The sequence below is a fragment of the Acomys russatus genome, chromosome 19 (genome assembly GCF_903995435.1).
Source record: "Acomys russatus chromosome 19, mAcoRus1.1, whole genome shotgun sequence".
Classification (NCBI taxonomy): Eukaryota; Metazoa; Chordata; class Mammalia; order Rodentia; family Muridae; genus Acomys; species Acomys russatus.
In genome coordinates this window covers 52716920-52738183 of record NC_067155.1, presented here as the reverse complement: position 1 = coordinate 52738183, position 21264 = coordinate 52716920, and the positions used below count along the sequence as shown (strand labels likewise).

The window sequence follows — 21264 nt, the reverse complement described above, 5'->3', positions numbered from 1 at the left end:
AGGTTTCTCTGTGTAACCCTGGCTGTCCTGGATTCGCTTTGTAGACCAGGCTAGCCTCGAACTTACGGAGATCCACCTGCTTCTGCCTCCCGAGTGCTGGGATTAAAGGCATGCAACATCATTGCCAGGCAAAATGCTAATTTCTAAATCAAAGAATTTTTTTTTCCGAGACAGGGTTTTCCTGTGTAGCCTTGGCTGTCCTGGACTCGCTTTGTAGACCAGGCTGGCCTCGAACTCACAGCGATCCGCCTGCCTCTGCCTCCTGAGTTCTAGGATTAAAAGCGTGCTCCACCGCGCCCAGCTCTAAATCAAAGATTTATGTTTCAAAAACAAATTAGCATGTTAGCCAGGTATGGTGGAGGGAAGTGGGGGCACAGCATTGCTGCAGAGTAAATTACAAAGAAAAAGAGGAGGAAGAGGAGGAGGGATAAGTAGAAGAGCAGGGGGAAGAAGGCGTTGAATGCAGAAGTGAAGGCCCAGTGGCCGCAGCGACTCACCAGCACCCTGTCTCCAATCTTGAGCTCCCGCTCCCCTTTCTTGACGGAGCCAGCCTCGGAGAGGTTGGAGATGGACTCGCTGGCAGTTTTTGTAAGGTTGCTGATCTGAGGTGTGGCTGGGGGTTCTTTCGCCGTTGGCTGGGATGGTTTATGGGGAATATTTGAGGGGGTGGCTGGAGAAGAGGACACCATGGTGGCTGCAGCCGTGGACAGAGGTGACGCAGCTCTCGCGTGAGCTGTCTGCAGGCCGTTGGCTTCATCTTCTGCTTGCACCTTCCTTGTTAACTTTGAAGGCCGGGTAAATATTCCCTTTAAAGGCTCACACTGGAAATACCGAACCCCCGCCACCGAGCCGTCGTTCTTTCCTATGGGTTCATCTAAAACAATCCCAGCCCACTGGCCGGGTGCAAACTGAGTTTCCCCAAGAAACTGGATGAATCCCGGCTTATTCCCATTCACCCAGACCCGCTCTCCAACTCGAAAGTCATCCACAAACTCTTCCTGGGGCTCTGAGGACGGAGGGCCTGAGGCTCTCTCACTGGCGATTGTCTTCTCCACTGGAGCTGCAGCTGAAAGCAAGAGGAAGGTCAGAAAAGACCCGGTGTCATAGTCAAGCAGCTTCTAACTTAAAGAAAAACAGAATGGACCGGAGAGAGAGCTCAGTGGTTAAAAGCACTGGCTACTCTTGCAGGGGACCCAGGTTCAACCCCAGCACCAACATGGTGGCACATAACAATCCATAACTCCAGTTCCAGGGTATCTGAGATCCTACTCTGGTCTTAAGCAGTAACAGGTGTGTGTGTGCGCGTGCGCACGCGCGGGGCGGGGGCACACACACACACACACACACACACACACACACACGATGCACAGACAAACAGATAAAACACCCACACACATTAAAAAAAAAATAGTACCTTAAACATAAAAAGAGAAAACAATATTGGACAAGTTCTCTCTCTCTCTCTCTCTCTCTCTCTCTCTCTCTCTCTCTCTCTCTCTCTCTCTCTCTCTCTCTCTCTCTCTCTCTCTCGGAGGCAGAACACTGTCAAAACTCTGTAAGCTGGGGACTGAGGTTTATTCTACATTTGTAACTCAGACTGTAAGTCCTCAAGGTGAGAAAAAAGCAGTCCTTTTCCATTTCTGTATTATAGTTCTGAGCTCACTCCTACCCGACTCCCTTCCTGAACATTTCTAGAATACCTAGTCAGATCCACTAAGACCCATTTTTCCTGTATTTGAGTAGTGATGTTAACAAAAGTCACACCATTTAACTACAGACATGAGGTCATGCTTAAGAATGAAAGAATTGGGCTGGAGAGATGGCTCAGTGGTTAAGAGTGCCGCCTGCTCTTCCAGAGGTCCTGAGTTCAATTCCCAGCAACCACATGGTAGCTCACAACCATCTATAATGAGATCTGATGCCCTCTGCTGCAGATAAAGAACTCATATGCAATAAATAAAATAAAAAAGAATGAAAGAATTCAAGCCGGGTAAGGAGGTGCATGCCTGTGATCCCAGCACTCAGGAGGCAGAGGCAGGTGGATCTCTGTGTGTTTGAGACCAGCCTGGTCTACAAAGCAAGTCCAGGACAGCCAAAGCTAACACAGAGAAACCCTATCTCGAAAAACCAAAAAATAAATAAATAAAAATAAGTAAAAAATAGCCATGCATGGTGGCACATAATTCTAATCCTAGCACTCAAGAGGTAGTGGCAGGCAAACCTGAGTTTCAGGCCAGCCTGGTCTACAGAGTTAGTTTCTGGACAGCCAGGGATGGGCAGAGAAATCCTGTCTCAAAATTAAATTTTAAAGAATAAAATAAAAGCAAAAAGTAAAGCATTACCAGCAGCAGGTGTCTTCAGGGCTGTGCTTCCAGGCTTGAGGATCTTGGTAGGGGCTTTCAGCCCACTTGGCTTTAGCATACTCATTTTCTTGGAAGGTCAGACTGCTTTCCCTTGTCTGGTGACACTATCTTTCCCCAATCATCCATACAAATGTAGATGTTTCTATAGAGAACTCAGTCTCTGGATTAAATCTGAAAAAGGAAACAAGTCAAGAGAAGAACAGAGATCATAGTTATTGCAAATTCCAATCCGGGCATGGTAGAGGTGCATGCTTTTAATCCAAGCAGTAGAATCCAGGAAGTTTTTATTTTGTTTGTTTTGGTTGTTTGGGGGTGTAGGGTATGGGGGTGGTGATTCTGGAGAACTCACTAATTTTTAAGAATGTAAAGGAGCCCTAAGAAAAGTGTTCCCCAATTGTTGCTATATAGATTTTTTTGCTGTTTTGTTTTGTTTGAGACAGGGCCTCACTATGCAGCTCTGGCTGTTTCGGGACTCACTATGTTCACAGACTAAGGCTGGTTTTGAACTCACAAAAATCCTCCTGCCTCTGCCTCCCCAGTGCTGAGGTTAAAGGTGTGCACCACCGCACCTGGGTAGGAGTTAGAGAAGTTTCACATCTTCATTCTACAAGAGCTTCCAGCCTCAGGTGCCTCCAGTTCAGACACTTAAAGACTCGGTGCCACGTAAGCCGGTTCAGTATTTACTGTTTTCATTACTGCTGCTAACACTGCACTAAGGGCTGTGATTTACAGGCTGCGTAGACCAGATGTCTATGCCCAAAGCAGCAACACCACCACTGTGCATTAACATTGAGGATTTTTAGACACAAAATAGGTATCTTCACAGGCAATTATCAGGTGTATTTGGTGCTCACAGTGTAAAGTATCAGCACCATCTAGAACTTGCTAGAAATGAGAACCTCAAACCTACTGAAACATTACCTTGGTGGGCTCAGCTATCTGTACTTTAATAAGACACTCGGGTGATTCTGATGGGAGCATTTAAGAACCACTACTAAATTATTAATCAGGAAACAATCAGAGCCAGGCATGGTGGAGCACGCCTGTGATCCCAGTACTCGAGAGGCAGAGAGGCAGGCAAATCTCTTAGTTCAAAAACAGCCTGGTCTACAAAGCAAGTCCAGGACAGCCAGGGCTACAGAGACCTGTTTCGGAAAAAGAAAAACAACAACCACCAACACAAAAAAAAAGAAAAAAAGAAAGGAAGGAAGGAAGGAAGGTTGGGCCTGGCTAATCACATTCTAAATACTACTAATCAAAGGGCCAAGTGGCAGCGCATGCCTTTAATCCCCACACTCTGGAGGCAGAGACTAGGCGGATCACTGTGAGTTTAAGATCAGCCTGATCTACATAGGGAGTCCAGGACAGCCAAAGCTAGCACAGAGAAATCCTGTGTCGAAAAACCAAAATAATAATAATAATAATAATAATAATAATAATAATAATAATAATAATAATAAAAAATTATACTTCCTGCTCAATATAGATGACAGAATAATATATAATAGACACAAACATATAGAATTTACATTGTAGCTGGGGAGAATCCACAAAAAAAAAATAAGTAACTTAGCATATAGCGTGACTTATGAGAAAAAAAACAAACCATATGACTACCCTGAAAAATGTCCTACAAGACAAAAGAGTGGACTAGGATGGAAGGGAAAGGCAAGGTGTGTGTGAGCTCAGTCAGGAGACAAAGGAAGACAGGGAAAGGACAAAGCCTGTGATTTGGACAGTGAGTTCAGTTGGATGGATATCAGAAGATTCTTGTAAGAAATCAAGTTTAAAAGGTAAATTGAAAGAAAGGCTCAAGAGCCTCAGATCAATCTAAGAAAGTGATCAACTTACTAACCTTTCACCTCAAATCAAAGCCTTTCCTTCAAGACTCTGAGCACAGCGAAGGCTGCCTAGAGCATCCCAGACCTCGTACTTGCTTCACTTGCTCACTTCAATTACTTTAGTAAGCAAGTCTGAAACCAAGGGCGGGCACAGGGAGGTGGACTAGGGTCGACACTCTGTAGCTTACCTTTACTTGATACATTTTTGTATCTTAAAGTGCCGCCCCCAAGTGAGACTGACAGCTCAACATTCAGCCTCTGTGTTTCCTTATATGGTGGAGACAGCTGCGCTCTTTTGTTTTGTTGAGAGCTTCACAGTGAAGCCCCAATAGCCTGCAACAGTCCATGTACATCAGCCTGGCCTAGAGCTCACACAGAGCGGCCTGCCCCGGCTACGCCTAACATATTTTTTTTTTCTTAGCTTTCCCACCCCCTCTTGTACGTAAGCGTGCAGCTGCGTGTGCAAGCCAGAAGAGAGCATGATATGCCCTAGGTGTGGTGGTGAGCTGCCCAACTTAGGTGCTGGAAACCAAACTCCAGCCCTCTGCATGAGTAGCCAGCACTCTTAAGCCTGGAACCCTGTCTCTAGACCGTGCATGTTACGTGCAATGCCCCGGTGGCATTTAAATGTACAATTAACTGGCCACAGAGCCACAGAGAGAACTTCAGTCATTACAGTTATACTGGGTAACACCATTCCAGTAGTCTCCTTACCAAGGAATGAGTATTATTTAAAATGACTGCCTGAGCGGCAGGAGAGATGGACCAAAAGTTATGAGCACCCACTGCTCTGACACACGGCCCAGTTTGGTGCCCTGCACCCAGGTTAGGCAGCCACAACTACCTGTAACTCCAGCTGCAGGGGCTTCCTTCACCCTCTTCTAACCTTCTGACTCACATACATGCAAAATGCTTACACACATAAAAATCAATTTAAAAATACGTAAACGTGACTTCCTGAGCCCAACATGGTAGCATAAGCCTTTAGTCCCAACACTCAAGAGGCAGAGGTAGGCAAATCTGTGAGAGGCCAGTCTGATCTACAGAATTCCAGGACAGCCAAGACTACATAGAGAAACCCTGTCTCAAAAAGACAAACGAAAGCTTGAGAGATGGCTCAGTGGATAAGAACACTGGCTGCTCTTCCAGAGGTCCTGAGTTCAGTTCCCAGCAACCACATTGTGGCTCACAATCGTCTACACTGGGATCTGATGCCCTCTTCTGGCATGCAGGTGTACATACAGAGAGAGCGCTCATACATTAAAAAAAAAAAAAAAAAAAAAACCTTGAGTGCCCGAGGAAACACTAAGTACTTTGCAAATAATGCTTCAACAAATTTTGTTAAGATCTTTTTTTTTTGGTGGGGGGGTTGGTTTTTTTTTTTTAAGATAATGGTTTCTCTGTGTAGTCTTGGCTGTCCTGTACTCCCTTTGTACACTAGGCTGGCCTCGAACTCACACTGATCTGCCTGACTTCCACCCACCCAGCGTACTGGGTTTACTGGGATTAAAGGTGCCACCACCACCACCTGGCTAAGACCAAGTCTTATGTACTTGAAGGTGGCCTAAAACTTGATATGTTGCCAAGGATGACTCTGAACTTGGGTCCTGTGGCCTCTGCCTTCGCCACTGCCGGGATTCCAAGCATTCACTACCACATAGTTCCTGTGGTTCTGGGTTCAAGCCCAGGGCTTCGTGCGCACTAGGCAAGCACTGTAGTAACCGAGCTACATCTTCCATCGTTCAAAGTGTTTTAAACTCCATTTTCAGAAGTAATTTATCTCAGAACTTTAAGGAGGCTGAGGCAAGAACAACACAAGTTCAAAACTAGCCTGAGCTACAAAATGAGACCCTACCTTAAAAAACAACCAAAAAACCAGAAGCAAAGGAGTGAATGGAGTAGCCTCATTGGTGGTTCAAGACAGCTATGATGTGGTGGTGCTTACGCTGTCAGCTGTTCCCAAAACCTGGACCAACATATCTCAAAGTCCGATGAATTTGCAGCTAGCAAACAAAACAAAATATATCCAAGGCCTACAGAGAAAGTCCAATAGTTCCAAAAAGTAATGGCTATGTCACCATAATAAACAGCACTCCCCACATGAAGGACCTTGTGTGGATGTATATAAGCTTCTAAACATATTTAAACTAATCACATCCAAGGAAGTGGCTAAGACCTGTGATGTCAGAAATTGGGAGAAAAAAGTAGGAGGACAGTCATAAGTTCTAGGATAGCCACCCAGCCAGGGCTACACAGTAAGACCCTGTTTCAAAAAGCCAAAAAGACGAAGGGTGTGGTGGCGCACACCTTTAATCCCAGCACTCAGGAGGCAGAGGCAGGTGGACCTCTGTGAGTTCGAGGCCAGCCTGGTCTACAAAATGAGTCCAGGATAGCCGGAGATGCACAGAGAAACCCTATCTTGAACAACCAAAAAAAAAAAGAAAGAAAGAAAGAAAGAAAAAGAAAAAAAGCCAAAAAGAGAAGACTGAGACCCCCCTTTCTAAGAAAAAAGGTCACATTGCTCCATAGTCTTCCTTTCCAAACAATACTATTTTGTGTACGTGTCTGTGCATGCATATGTATATATGTGTGTGTGCGTGTATATATGTATATATATGTGTGTGTGTATCTTGTCTGTATATGTATATATACATATGTACATGTGTATATATGTGTGCATATGTATATCTATGTGTGTGTAGATGTGTGTGTGTGTGTGTGTGTGGATAACCTGAGTTTTGCATTTATAACACTGAATGATGCCTTATAGTTATATTTTTCAATCCAAGAACTATTTGTAAAATGTTTATCTTTAGAACTTACATCAGCTCTGAGAAGTTAAAAATAGCTACTGTTTTGCTTGTACTCTTAAAAGGGAGAAGAGGAAGAGCATCTCCTTCCAGGCAGCAGGCAGCACGGGGAGCAGCACAGGGAGCAGCGCGTGAGGGACCCTTCATTAAAGCGCTCACACTTCTGCCCCCAAATGGGAGGGGAGGCGTGTTGTTGCTCCACATCAACACTAAAGACACTATTGCGCTGTCCTGTGTGACCTCTGAATTATCGGGAGACACAAAAGCAGGCCTGAATTTTTTTGAACTAGATTAATATCATAAGCTTGAAATTTAACTCAGATCTGATCTAGAACCCAAGGGCAAAGGAGCAAGATATTTATTTCAAAGAAGCAGATGACCAAAGAAGCAGACCTGACCTGTTCTCAGGTTAAAAAAGAAAAAAGTAGGCCGGGTGTGGTGGCACACGCCTTTAATCCCAGCACTTGGGAGGCAGAGGCAGGTGGATCGCTGTGAGTTCGAGGCCAGCCTGGTCTACAAAGTGAGTCCAGGACAGCCAAGGCTACACAGAGAAACCCTGTCTCGAAAAACCAAAAAAAAGAAAAAGAAAAAAGTATGCGCTATATTTGTTAAGGTATCTTTGGAGGTTCCAAGACTTAATTCCTACTTTATTTTTTGTTTTTGTTTTTTGAGACAGAGCTATTGTGTATTCAGTGTTCAGTTCAGGCATCCAGGAACACAAAGTTGGTCTTTTGTTTTGTTTTGTTTTTTAAGAACTTTTCCTCCGTAGTACTAGTGACCAAACTCAGGACCTTGAGCATGAAAGGTAAGCACTCTGCCAATGAGATGATCCCTCCAATCCCATATTTTTATTTGCTCGAACAACAAGCAGAGAGACGCATGCCTGTGATCCCAGCACTGGAGAAGGAATGTCACGAGTCTGGGCCAGCCTGACGTACCTACGGAGTTTTAAGCCAGCCAGGGTAAGACTTAATAAAATCCTGTGTTAACGCTCAGGGACTACCTTCCAGGTGTCTGCATGAACTCACACTGGCTTTCCCAGCTCCAGCTGTAAAACAACAATCAAAACCCAATGCTGAAGCCGGGCGGTGGTGGCACACACCTTTAATCCCAGCACTCGGGAGGCAGAGTCAGTTGGATCACTGTGAGTTCGAGGCCAACCTGGTCTACAAAGCGAGTCCAGGACAGCCAAGACTACACAGAGAGACTCTGTCTAGAAAAACAAAACAAAACAAAAAAACAACAATGCTGACAGCTCAATTGTGATGTATCTCAACTTAAGCCTGGTGATCATAAATTATCTGTGCTCCTGATAACTAGAAGTTATCTGGAATGGATCTAACCATTTCAAATTGTTGCTGCCTGGTATTACAGACATATTTTCACAGAACTAAAATGTTATGTCTATTTGTGGGGAAATTTAATGGCAAATTACATAACAGAGCACCGACAACCCGCATAGGCACTCAGAATGAAAATGCTGCTGCTCATCTTCTGAGCTTTCTACTTTTCACTATCCTGCCAAGAATAGCCACAATGATTTTCTTACATTTATATAATTCTTCAAATTATATAATTTAAATAGATAAGCATAAAAGCCAGAAACATCAGTGTCAACATTTTATCTATAGAACTGTAGAAAATTCAACCCAAATCAGCTAATAGAGAACAAACTGCTACCTCATGGTGTCTGTGGAATCAGGCCAGGCCTCAGCTTACATCTTCCCAGAAGCTAAGCAATATTTTCAACCAACTGGCTGTGAGGTCACATGGTGACGTCACAAACGGAGATTCTGATGTTGTTCTGCCTCTCCAGCCTGACCATTTTAAAGAAGGAAAACGAGAGAAGGTTCTGTAGTTCTGAACCTGGAGCTGGTGCCAAAAGGACATGTACTTCCACTGCTGAGCAGCAGAAGCAGGTGAGCATGAGCATGTGCGCACACACATGTGCATGCACACACGTGTGCACACACACACACACACACACACACACACACACACACACACACACGCTCAACCCCAGTAACACAGGGACAGTCTTCTCGTTTACATATTGTTATTTTGGTTCAGCTATAAACACAGTTTTCCATTGTGTCCTGAAAATTAGGCTACAATGAAGAATTCCGAAAATTGAGTAGGCAGTAAGTCACAAGCTTAAAGTGCCACTGCCCTTTCCCTGCCACTCAGGCACACTGAAAAGCCACCAGCCCTAACATTGCCTGTTTGCCAAGCAAGTGGAGTAAAGATTAAAATGTGGAAGAAGTTCATTTTTAGAATGCCAAAAGTGCCTACAACCTCGCTGTAGCTCTGGAATATCAGATTTCACTGGAAAAAGGCAAAATGGCCAGCTGCTTGCTGGGCTCCCTCCTTCTGTTAGAGCTTACAACCCAGTATAAAGGCAATATATATTTCTTTTTGTTTTACCTTACAATTTTTTTCCTAAGGGCGCTGCATTTCCTTCATTCTTGGAGCACAGAGGCATGAGCCTAGGACTCCTGTACAACAGGCAAACACAACCACTGAGCTAAACTGCCAGTTCTGAAATTTTCGTTTTAGTTTTTTCCTCTTGCACTCTCTCTCAGGAAGGGGTTAGAGAGATGGCTCAATAGTTAAGGGCACTGGCAGCTCATCCAGGACCTAGGTTTAATCCCAGCACCCAAAGGCAGCTCACAACCATCTTTAACTCCAGTCACATAGGATCCAACATCTTTTTCTGGCCTCTGCAGTCACTGCACATATGCAGTGCACAGGCATATACATGCAGGCAAACCACTAAATAAAAATAAATAAACCTTTTTTTAAAAGGTCTCAAGGCTGGCTTCAAACATCTCACTCAACTCAGGATGACCTCGGTTTCCTGGGTGCTGGAATTGTAGATGTATTCCACCGTGCTGCATTTAATACTTTCTTTTAAATTTATTTTATGTATATGAGTATTTTGCTTGCATGCATGTATATAACACTATATGCTTTTCTTTTTCTTTTTTCTTTTCTCTTTTCTTTTTTTTTTTTTTTTTTTTTTTTTTTGGATTTTTGAGGCAGGGTTTCTCTGTGTAATAGCCCTGCCTGGCCTAGATTCACTTTAGTAGTCCAGGCTGGCCTTGAACTCACAATGATCCTCCTGCCTCTTCCTCCCAAGTGCTGGGATTAAAGGTGTGCACACCACACCTGGCTGTTTTATTTAATTACATTTATCCACAGTGAAAGTCTGAGTACAGTTTGTGGATGTCGGTTCTCACCTTCCTTGCACTACACGGACTGAACTCCAGGTGGGAAGTGCCCTTGCCCACTGAGCTATCCTGCTGGCTCCCTGCTTTGTTCTTCCTACCCGGGACATGACTGAAGATGAAGCCTGATCAGTGGCCATGCCATGTCTACTCACAAGGCCTGTTTCACTTTCTCCTTCTCCCTGGACTCAGACCACATTTCCCAGCTTCCTTGGCAGTTTAGTCAAGCATATGGCTGAATTCTAGCCAACGGAACTAAAGAAGCATGAGAGGACTGTGCCATGTCTAGGCCTAGATGACAGGAAGTTGCCACAATCTCTGTCCTCCTAGTAGCTCCCCTGGAAGCACCTGGTGAAGACGGCAGAACAGTTGCGTGGGAGAGACCCACCTCTTTGAATGCCTGCTCTCCACTTTCCCACCAGAGTGTGTGTATCCTGAGGTTCGGGATGTAGCTCAGAGTGTTTACCTATTGTGCATGCAGCACCATATAAGCTGGGTGTGCTAACACACACCTGTGAGTCCAGCACTCTAAGGGGAGAGGAGGAGAGGTAGGAAAATCCGTTGTTTAGGTCATCTTCTGCTATATAGCATGTTCAAGGCCAGGCTAGTTTACATAGTAAGATCCTGTCTTTAAAAACAAAAAACAAAGGCCAGGCATGGTGGTACACACCTTTAATCCCAGCACTGGGAGGCAGAGGCAGGCAGATTGATGTGAGTTCGAGGCCAGCCTGGTCTACAAAGCAAGTCTAGGGCAGCCAAGGCTACACAGAGAAACCCTGTCTCAAAAAACCAAAAACAAAACAAAAGAAAAAAAACAAGACAATAGAAAGAGGAAGATTAATTTGAAAAGCATAAAACTATAAATAAAAGTATTCTATTTTCAGTAAAGCAAGAAGGCATTTAATTGGCAAGAACAAAAAAGAAGTCATGCTTTGACGCTATATAAACTGCACTTCCTTGAAATAAAGCTAGTCTTGATCCTAAAAATTAAAAAGAAGCCATGCTTTGATTATCAACAAAACTGACAATAGGTAGCTCTTTGTTCAAATTGGATAATGGTACTATTTCTTCTATTCTCATCATGATTAAAAAGGTTTTATTATATAAGATCTATTTTAGTAAAATCAACCTCCCCCATTCTCTGTGACTTGATACCATTAAAAAAAACTCTTAATAAATTTACAATTCATCAAAACAAACAGTTCTGCAAAAAAGAATTAACAAACCTTTCTTTTGAAACAGAGCCTTGCTATGTAGTTGAGGCTGGCCTTGAATTCACAGCAGTCTAGAGTGCTAGGATTATAGGCATTCACCACCATTCCCGTGCTGGGGACCAAAGGAGGCCGTGCGCATGCTAGGCAAACACTCTACCAATTAAGCCATATTCCCAGCCCAAACTCTTATTTTTAAAATGTCATGCCTCAAACCAGGCATACGTGCCTCATGCCTGTAATCCCAGCACGTAAGAGACTAAAACAGGAGGATCAGGAGTTCAAGGCCAGTCTTGGCTAATTAGTAAATTCAAGGCCAGCCTAGGCTACTTGAAGGCCTGTCCTAAAACAAAACAAAAAACCCAAACGAAGTCTTGACTCAAAAAAATAAAGTATGAGAAGCTGGATTGGGAAATGAGTCATGAGGTTTCTGTCTCAGCTAATCGGCTTGGGATAATTTATCTAACCCTTACCAGACTCCACTATGCTCATTTACAACCTGACGCTACTAATCAATCAATATTCGCTGCTAAGTCCGCCCTTTTGGGGTTCTACCAACGGTTTAGATTTCAAATCCCAGTAAGGGATTCAGAAGTAAAAGGGACGTGATTTTTGGCTCTGTCTTTGCCAAAGTAAGACTACTCTGCATGGGCAGAGTGATAAGATCATTTCTGTCATGCTGTAGCTCCTGGCACTCCCGAGCAGCAGTGAACTGCCCTGAGCAAACACACTCCAGTTCAGCACAGACGCGCCTCGCCGCAGCAGGCTGCTGTTTCCACTTGAGTCCAGCTGAACAGCTGTGAGCCAGCCGCAACAGGGCTCAGCCTCTTACCTGGAGACGCTGCACTCTGAAGATTCTGCTTATGCTACCCATGAACTGGGGCTCGGGGAGTGATGCGGATGATTTTCAAGTCAAACTTGACAGGAAAAGTCAGACTCTGTGCTAATACCACTTCCTGGTCCTGGGCAGTCCATTCACAGCTTACTCCTGTCCCCCAAGTCACGGTTATGTAAGTGTGGTTACATGGTTATGCTGTGTCACTTGCTCTCTCCCGCCCCCAATACAGGCAATGTAACCTGAGCTGCTGGGCCATGGCCACTGAAAACAGAGACAACATTGGGTAGCTTTCCAAATGCCTTGCATCCCACAGAAGAAAGGCAGTTTAAGCCCTTTGTTTTTCTTCTTTCAGTTTTGTTCAATCATATCAGAAAGACAGAATTGAAAAGTACTGGTATAGTTTATTTAGCTCCTGAATGAATAACAAAGGTCAAGCATTACAGATTCAGGGCACACTATCAAAACGCAATCAACAAGTGCACAGACCTGCTTGGGGCCAATTTAACCATCCTGCTTCTTAGCTGAATAGAGCTTTAGCCCATGGGTGAGAAACACACGGTCGGGCCTGTCTCCCATTTAGGAGTCTTTACATACCCCATCCAACTTCTACTGCCACACAAAGGCTTGGAGGTGACGGGTGGGGACACAGGATTGACTCGGGACTGGAGAGAAGGCTGAAGGGTTAGAGGGTTAAGAGTACACACTGCTCTTGCACCCATGTCAGGCAACCAACAGAAAATAAATAAATAAATATGTAAAACCCAGCCCCTGGGCATGGCTCACACCTTTAAGTCCATCATTGGGGCATCTAAGACAGAATATGGTGATTTCAAGACTAGCCTTCCATAGGCCAGCATGGATTGCAATGAAGACCTGGGGACCCATGGCACTATTTCACCTAGTGGTCCTCAACCTTCCTAATTGTCTGGCCCTTTAATACATTTCCTCATGCTACAGTGATCCTCAACCATAAAATTGCTTTTGTTGCTACTTCCTAACTATAATTTTGCTACATTTATGAACTGTACCATAAATATCCAAGTTTTCTGCTGGTCTTAGGTGGCCTCAGTGAAAGGGTTGTTCGATGCACCCCCGAGGGGTCATGACCCACAGTTTGAGAACCACCCATGCAGAGCCTTCTGGACTTCCAAACACTGTCAGACTGCTCCTCCCTGTGCACACTTAGACAGAGAAGCCAAATGACAGAACAGTGTGAGTGGCTTTTGTTTGTCACAACCACATTTTTGTGGCCCAGGGAGTAAAACCACAAGATACAGAGAGAGCAGTGTCTGTGTGAGGTACAGTATCTGGAAAGGAATCTCAGCCCCTGAGAACCAGAATGGGTGTCAAAAGCCACCATTTTTTTTTTTTAAGATTTATTTATTTACCATTAATACAGTATTCTGCCTGCATGTGAGCCAGCAGGCCAGAAAGGGGCACCAGATTTCATTATAGATGGTTGTAAGCCACCATGTGGTTGCTGGGAATTGAACTCAGGACCTTTGGAAGAGCAGCCAGAGCTCTTAACCTCTGAGCCATCTCTCTCCAGCGCAACAAAAGCCACCTTAAGCCATTGTTTACCGTGACCTCTCAGAAGCTTACTCCTTGAACACAGGAAGTGTTTCAAAGCAACATAGTAACAGGTGGCATTGACCAAGGAGAAAGTGATGCTTAGGTGTGTTGAGGACCACGGAATAGAATCTTAAATGTGGGCGGGGTGGTCTTGATAAGACAAAGAGAGCACAAATTTCTGTTCCTTTTTTAAAATAGTTTTTAAAAGATTTATCTATTTTACTTTATGTGTATGAGTGTTTTTTCTGAATGTATGTATGTGCCCTGCACTCAAGCCTGGTGCCTGCAGAAGAGGGGGTTTGGAGCCCCAGAAACTGGAGCTTCCAAAAATTGTGAGCCATCATGTGAATGCTGAAAACTGAACCTAGGTCCTCTGTAAGAACAGCAAGTGCTCTTAACCATGGAGCCATCTCTCCAGGCCTCCCAGTTTCTGCAACTATTGCTACTTTAATATTTGTTTGTTTTTGTTTCTGTTTTTCCGAGACAGGGTTTCTCTGTGTAGCCTTGACTATCCTGGACTCACTTTGTAGACCAGGCTGGCCTCGAACTCACAATGATCCGCCGGCCTCTGCCTCCCAAGTGCTGGGATTAAAGGCATGTGCCACCACCGCCAGCTAGGCTCACACCTTTAATCCAGGCACTTGGGAGGCAGAGGCAGGTAGATGGTTGTGAATTTGAGGCCATCCTGGCCTACAAAGCAAGTCTAGGACAGTCAAAGCAGAGAAACCTTGTCTTGAAAAAAACCAAAAACAACAAAAAACAAAGAATGGCCCTTTTAGGCTCATATGTTTGAAAATGTGGTTGCTCTCCGTCACGACACTATAGTTTGCAGTTTCAGGTAGGCTGGCCGGCCAGCGAGCTCTTAAGAGTCCACCTGTCTCCACCCTGAAGGCCTGTGCTGCCATGCTTGCCTTCTGTGTGCGTACTATGTATTTGAACTCAAGGCTTCACACTTGCAGGACAGGTGCTCCCACCCACTGAGCCAAGACAGAATCTTACGTAGGAGCCGACAAGCAGTTCAAGATAGCTGAATATCTCATTGTCTGCCTCGACCCACCAGGTGCTGGGCTTACAGGTGTGCACCATGACACTCCACTAAAACAAACAACAAAGCAACTTCTGGGCTGAGAAGCTGAGATGGCTCCATGAGCGCAAGGGTTATGAGCCGTGCAAGTGTTACGACCTGAGTTCAAACACCAGAAACTATGCAGAAGCCGGCTGTGTAGTGAAAGTGTGTGTGAGTCCTGTGCTGCTGCTACAAGGCGATGAAGGCAAAGACAGAGTGCCTGGAAGCCACTGTTAATCTGGCACACACAGTCAAGAAACAACAGAGACCCTTGTCTCAGTCAAGCTGTGTGTCATGAGCGTCAGGTAGGCTGCTAAACACGTAGTTCCTAGTAAGGCATCCCGGGCAACTGTTACAGATACGCACTGATAATTCCTTAACTGCCTTCAGCCCCTGTGAAACCCAAACCGCATCCTGTCACCTCTGAATGGCACCAACTGCTGTCCTCACTCTGGATTCATGATCAAGGAGCTCACAGAAGTGTCCTAGTCAAGAAAATGCTCCTATAATCTCAGAAACCATCACACCAGGTTGTCTTCTGTTACAAGTTTCCTTTCTACTGTTGTGATAAAGCATCATAACCAAAAATAACACAGGGACAAAGGGTACAGCGTACAGTCCGTCGTCAGGAGAAGCCAAAGCAGGAGCTCAATCAAGGCAGGACCCTGAAGGCAGGAACTGAAGCAGAGGCCATAGAGGAACATGGCTTACTGGCTCGCTCCTGTGGATTTTTCAGCTCAACTTTCTTATATCACCTATCACCTTGCCCAGGGGTGACACTGCTCATAGTGAGCTGCCCCGCCCCATCAACCATTAATCAAGAAAATGCCCGGCTGGATAGATGGATCAGTGGTTAAGAGCACTGCTCTTCAGAGGACCTGGGTTCAATTCCCAGCACCCACATGGTAGATAACAAGCTCTGTAACTCCATCTCAGGAGATCTCTCTTCTGGCCTTCATGGATATTTGGCACATACATGGTGCACAGACATACATGTAAGAAGAACACCCATGCACATAAAAAAGTAAAAATTATATATGTATATATATGAGATTGGAGAGATGGCTCAGCAGCTTCTCTTCTAGAGGAGCCATGTTTAATTACCAACACCCACATTGCAGCTCACAGCTGTCTGTAACTCCAGGATTTGACACCCTCACAGAGACATACATACAGGCAAACCACCAATACATAATAGATAGAAAGGAACCGGGCGTGGTGGCGCACACACGCCTTTAATCCCAGCACTCAGGAGGCAGAGGCAGGTGGATCACTGTTAGTTTGAGGCCAGTCTGGTCTACAAAGTGAGTCCAGGACAGCCAACGCTAACACAGAGAGACCCTGTTGTGGGAAAGATTAAGCTGACATTCCCATAAATCTATGAGGAAGAGACCTCTTACAACAATGGGGTACTCAGATTACTATTCCTGCAAATACTGAGATAAACTAAGGGCAAAGCCGCTCCAGTGGAAAGGACTGGTGCATTTGGAAGCACAGGGACACGTGTGTTCTGGCAAACAGTAATTAATGATCAGAGACCTAAGTTAATTGTACAATTGAATGGTGTTAAAATAGAAGGCTTGGTAGACAGCGGAGCCGATGTCTCCATCATTTGCCAGAAGTTTTGGAACCAAAATTGGCCACTTAAGAAGGTTTATACAGAAATTGTAGGAATTGGTAAGTTATCTCAAATAAAACAAAGTGTACAGTGGCTTGAGTGTGTGGGACCAGACGGGCAGATAGGGAGGCTGAAACCCTATGTGGCTGACAGTCCCATAAATCTATGGGGAAGAGACCTCTTACAACAATGGGGTACTCAGATTACTATTCCTGCAAATACCGAGATAAACAAGGTTGAAACTATGGGTGAACTGGCACGCGCTTCTGGGGAAGAGATTCATGTAAGTGATCAGGGGCGACCACAAGCTATGCCCATTGTCCAACCTCAGAACTCTTCGGGTTTAGAGTGTCAAAATTTATAAGAGGGGCGACTGCTGAAATACCAACCGCCTTGTCCCTAAAATGGATTTCAAACAGACCTGTATGGCAGGAGCAGTGGCCCTTAACAAAAGAAAAGTTACAGGCGCTTCACGGTTTAGTGAAAGAGCAGCTGGAGGCTCAACACATCGAAGAATCATCCAGTCCCTGGAATTCCCCTGTGTTTGTGCTAAGAAAGAAATCAGGTGGATGGAGAATGATAACAGATTTGAGGGCCATAAACAAGGTGATTCAACCCATGGGTTCGCTTCAACCTGGAATTCCTTTGTCTTCCTTGCTACCTAGGTCTTGGCATATAATTACAATTGATTTAAAAGATTGTTTTTTTCACCATACCTCTACATGAGAAGACAGGGAAAGGTTTGCATTCTCAGTACCTACTCTGAACAGTAATTCTCCAATGAAGAGATATCATTGGAAGGTACTTCCACAGGGAATGTTGAATAGCCCAACTTTATGCCAGTATTTTGTGCAACAACCTTTAGAAATAATTCGTAGGCAGTTTCCTCAATCTATCATATACCATTACATGGATGATATTCTGCTAGCTGATTCTGATCCTAGTGTTGTAGAAAAAATGTTTTCAGGAAGCACAAAGAATTCCGCCATGCTGGGGATTACAGATTGCTGTGGAAAAAATACAAAGAGGAGATTCAATTACCTATTTAGGCTATAAAATAACTGAACAAAAAATTCGACCACAAAAGGTACAGATCCGTAGAGATCAATTGCAAACTCTTAATGACTTTCAAAGATTATTGGGAGATATTAACTGGTTAAGGCCTACAATTGGGTTAGCTACCTATGAGTTAAGTAACTTGTTTCAAACATTACAAGGGGATTCAGATTTAAACAGTCCTAGGTGTCTACCTGCTGAGGCAGAAAAGGGGTTAATTCTGGTGGAGCAAAAACTTCAAAAGGCATATGTGGATAGAATTGATCCTGAACTTGGTTGCATTCTGGTTATTTTGCCTTCGAAACATTCTCCTACTGGGCTTCTCATGCAAAGGGAAGACAGGATCATAGAATGGATATTCCTGGCAAATAAACAAAGCAAAAAATTGAAAACATACATAGAGAAAATTTTCTGAATTGATTACAAAGGGAAGAATAAGGTTGTGCCAACTGTCAGGGATGGACCCGGTGGAAATTGTAGTGCCTCTTACTGATTCTGAAATTATGTCATTATGGGTAATTAATGAAGATTGGCAAAAAACTTGTTGTAACTATTTGGGAGACATTAACAATAGATACCCAAAAAGCAAATGTATACAGTTTATAAAAAGAACTAATTGAATCCTTCCAAGTACTGTAAAGAGGTCACCAATCTCAGGGGCACCCACCTTTTTCACTGATGCAAATAAATCAGGTATGGCTGGTTATAAGTCTGAGAAAATGACCAAGGTGATTAAAAGCCCATTTACATCAGTTCAAAAATCAGAATTATATGCAATCCTTATGGTATTGTTAGATTTTCCTGAATCTCTTAATATAATTACTGACTCTCAATATGCTGAAAGAGTTGTTTTGCATATAGAAACTGAATTTACTCCTGATAACACTGAATTGACTACCTTATTTATAGAACTGCAACAGGTCATCAGAAGTAGAAATTATCCCTTGTATATTACTCATATTCAATTCCATACAGGTTTACCAGGTCCGTTGACACAAGGAAATAAAGAGATCAACAAATTATTGATAGGTAATGTATTCAAAGCCTCAAATTTTCATGAAAAACATCATGTCAATGGTAAGGGCCAGAGAAATAATAAGTGTCCTACATGTTCCTTATATAGTCAACTACCATTACCTGCGGGAATTAACCCTAGAGGTAACAAAAGGAATGAAATTTGGCAGATGGATGTGTTTCACTTTGCAGAATTTGGGAAAATGAGGTATGTGCATCATACCATTGATACATATTCAGGTTTTCAGTGGGCAACTGCCTTAAGTTCTGAAAGGGCTGACTGTGTAATTACTCATTTGCTGGAAATAATGGCATTTATTGGAATACCTGCCCAAATTAAGACTGACAATGCTCCTGCATATGTGTCCCTTAAGATGAAAAATTTCTTTATGTATTATAATATAAAACATGTTACTGGTATTCCTCACAACCCAACAGGACAAACAGTTGTGGAAAGAGCTAATCGTACCTTAAAAGAAATGCTTATTAAACAAAAGGGAAGGGTAAAGACACCCAGGGACCGATTAAATAATGCTTTGTTGACTCTAAATTTTCTTAATGTGAATGAGGAAGGGACTTTAGCTGCGGAGAGACACTGGGTGATAGAAAAAACTGAGGAGTTGGGACAACCAATATTCTACAAGGACTTGTCAAGTATGAAATGGAAACCTGCAGTAGTTTTGAGATGGGGTCGTGGGTATGCGTATGTTTCCACAGGGAGTGAAAAAAATATGGCTACCAACTAAACTTACAAAGATTAGATCTGACCATATAGCAAGTGAGCCTTTTTTTTTGTTGTTGTTGTTGTTTTGTTTTTGTTTTTGTTTTTCGAGACAGGGTCTCCCTGTGTTAGCCTTGGCTGTCCTGGACTCATTTTGTAGACCAGGCTGGCCTCGAACTCACAGCGATCCGCCCGCCTCTGCCTCCCGAGTGCTGAGATTAAAGGCGTGCGCCACCACGCCCGGCTTAGCAAGTAAATCTAAAGAGCTACCTGGTTAACAACTTGACATTGTTTCTTCAGCTTGGAGAACTAATGCCCTCTTCTGTCCTGTTGGTGTATATGCAGGTAGAGCCCTGTATTATTTGCAAAAAGCAGGACAATGCTGAAGACGAAGCAGGAAGCATGGGTGATTTAACCCCAAAAGCATGCCTCTGGCACCTCGAGCAAGATGCCTCAACTGATGTTTCCTTGAAAAATTATATATGTACTAACATACATATACTAATGATTTCAAAAGTCTGCTTACTTTCAGAGCAAAAAACAGGACAATTATGAAGATGGAACTTCTGCCTCTGGCACTACTGCTTCTTCCAGAAATTGCGTGCATATTAACAATAAATCGGCTAGCTGAAAGGATCGATCCCAAAAGGACTGGACAAAAACAGCTAGCTTTTCCAGCGCTTAGCCAATATATTATTTTTCTAGGGTATCCAAAAAAGATTTTTCTTGGCTGGGCAGTGGTGGCACACGCCTTTAATCCCAGCACTCGGGAGGCAGAGGCAGGCGGATTGCTGTGAGTTCGAGGCCAGCCTGGTCTACAAAGTGAGTCTAGGACAGCCAAGGCTACACAGAGAAACCCTGTCTCAAAAAACCAGAAAAAAAAAGATTTTTCTCCTAAACAGCATAAAGTAATTTTGAGGACATGACGCCCCCGTTCCCAGTAGGTGGGATGGGTGTTTTTGGTGGGTTACCAATGCTCATTTTTACCTAACGGGGTTAGTTACAATTAATAAAAGTTCATTTGGGGATTTCTTTCTTCTATCTTTCTCTCTTACTTTCTATCCCTTTTAATATTAAGGAAAAGGGGGAAGGAAGGGAGGATACAGGTTTGTAGAATAAAAGGTAGATTATTGAATCTACTAACTTCAAAAATCCTACATTGGTATTGTAGATTGATGAAAATTTAAGACTTTTGATTGATGGAAATTTAAGACTTCAACTTTTGCTTCACATTGATAAGAACTTAAATTGTATATTGTCATTCATTTTTGCCTTATGTATTGTATGTTATATGGTGATAAAATATTATATATTGTATGTTAGAAACTTAAGTTCATTTTGTTCAATGTTTATTTAATGTATTATTCATGTACCACTAATGTCTTATGAAAAACTGTTCAGGAAGATCGGGGATAAAAGTTGGTATTTAGGCCAGGCGTGGTGGCGCACGCCTTTAATCCCAGCACTAGGAAGGCAGAGGCAGGCAGATCCCTGTGAGTTCAAGGCCAGCCTGGTCTACAAAGTGAGTCCAGGATGGCCAAGGCTACACAGAGAAACCCTATCTCGAAAAACCAAAAAAAAAAAAAAAGTTGGTATTTAGTTACATAGAAATCCTACTAGATACTAACTTACTTTGTCATAGAGCAGGTTTGTTTAATTCCTTGTATATGTCTTCAAAGGAATAGATTGATAACGTAAGAATAGATAGAGTTGGTCTTCAAACTCTTCAGAGATCCACAGAATATGGCATTTAACGATGAGAGCTTTCCTGACAGAGAGAGACATCTGCTCCTGGCCACATCTCCATTTGCATCATTGAAGATGGGGGCTTCAAGAGACACGGGTAACAGAATGGTCACTGGACAGAGAAACTGCTCTTATCTCTACTGCTGATGACAGGTTGACTGGCTGCAATGATCAACAGTGA

General features: G+C 43.5%; 1 protein-coding gene across 1 annotated transcript in view; it reads right to left on the bottom strand.

Annotated features, from left to right (window-relative positions):
- Nucleotides 1-21264, bottom strand: part of Clip1 (CAP-Gly domain containing linker protein 1) — a 112732-nt gene that overhangs the window by 79209 nt on the left and 12259 nt on the right. The window contains exons 2-3 of the mRNA XM_051161502.1: nucleotides 2343-2534; nucleotides 498-1066 (exon numbers count right to left, since the gene is read on the bottom strand). Coding sequence (XP_051017459.1) covers nucleotides 498-1066; nucleotides 2343-2427 — 654 coding nt within the window. The 5' untranslated portion in view covers nucleotides 2428-2534. The remainder of the gene's footprint in view (nucleotides 1-497; nucleotides 1067-2342; nucleotides 2535-21264) is intronic.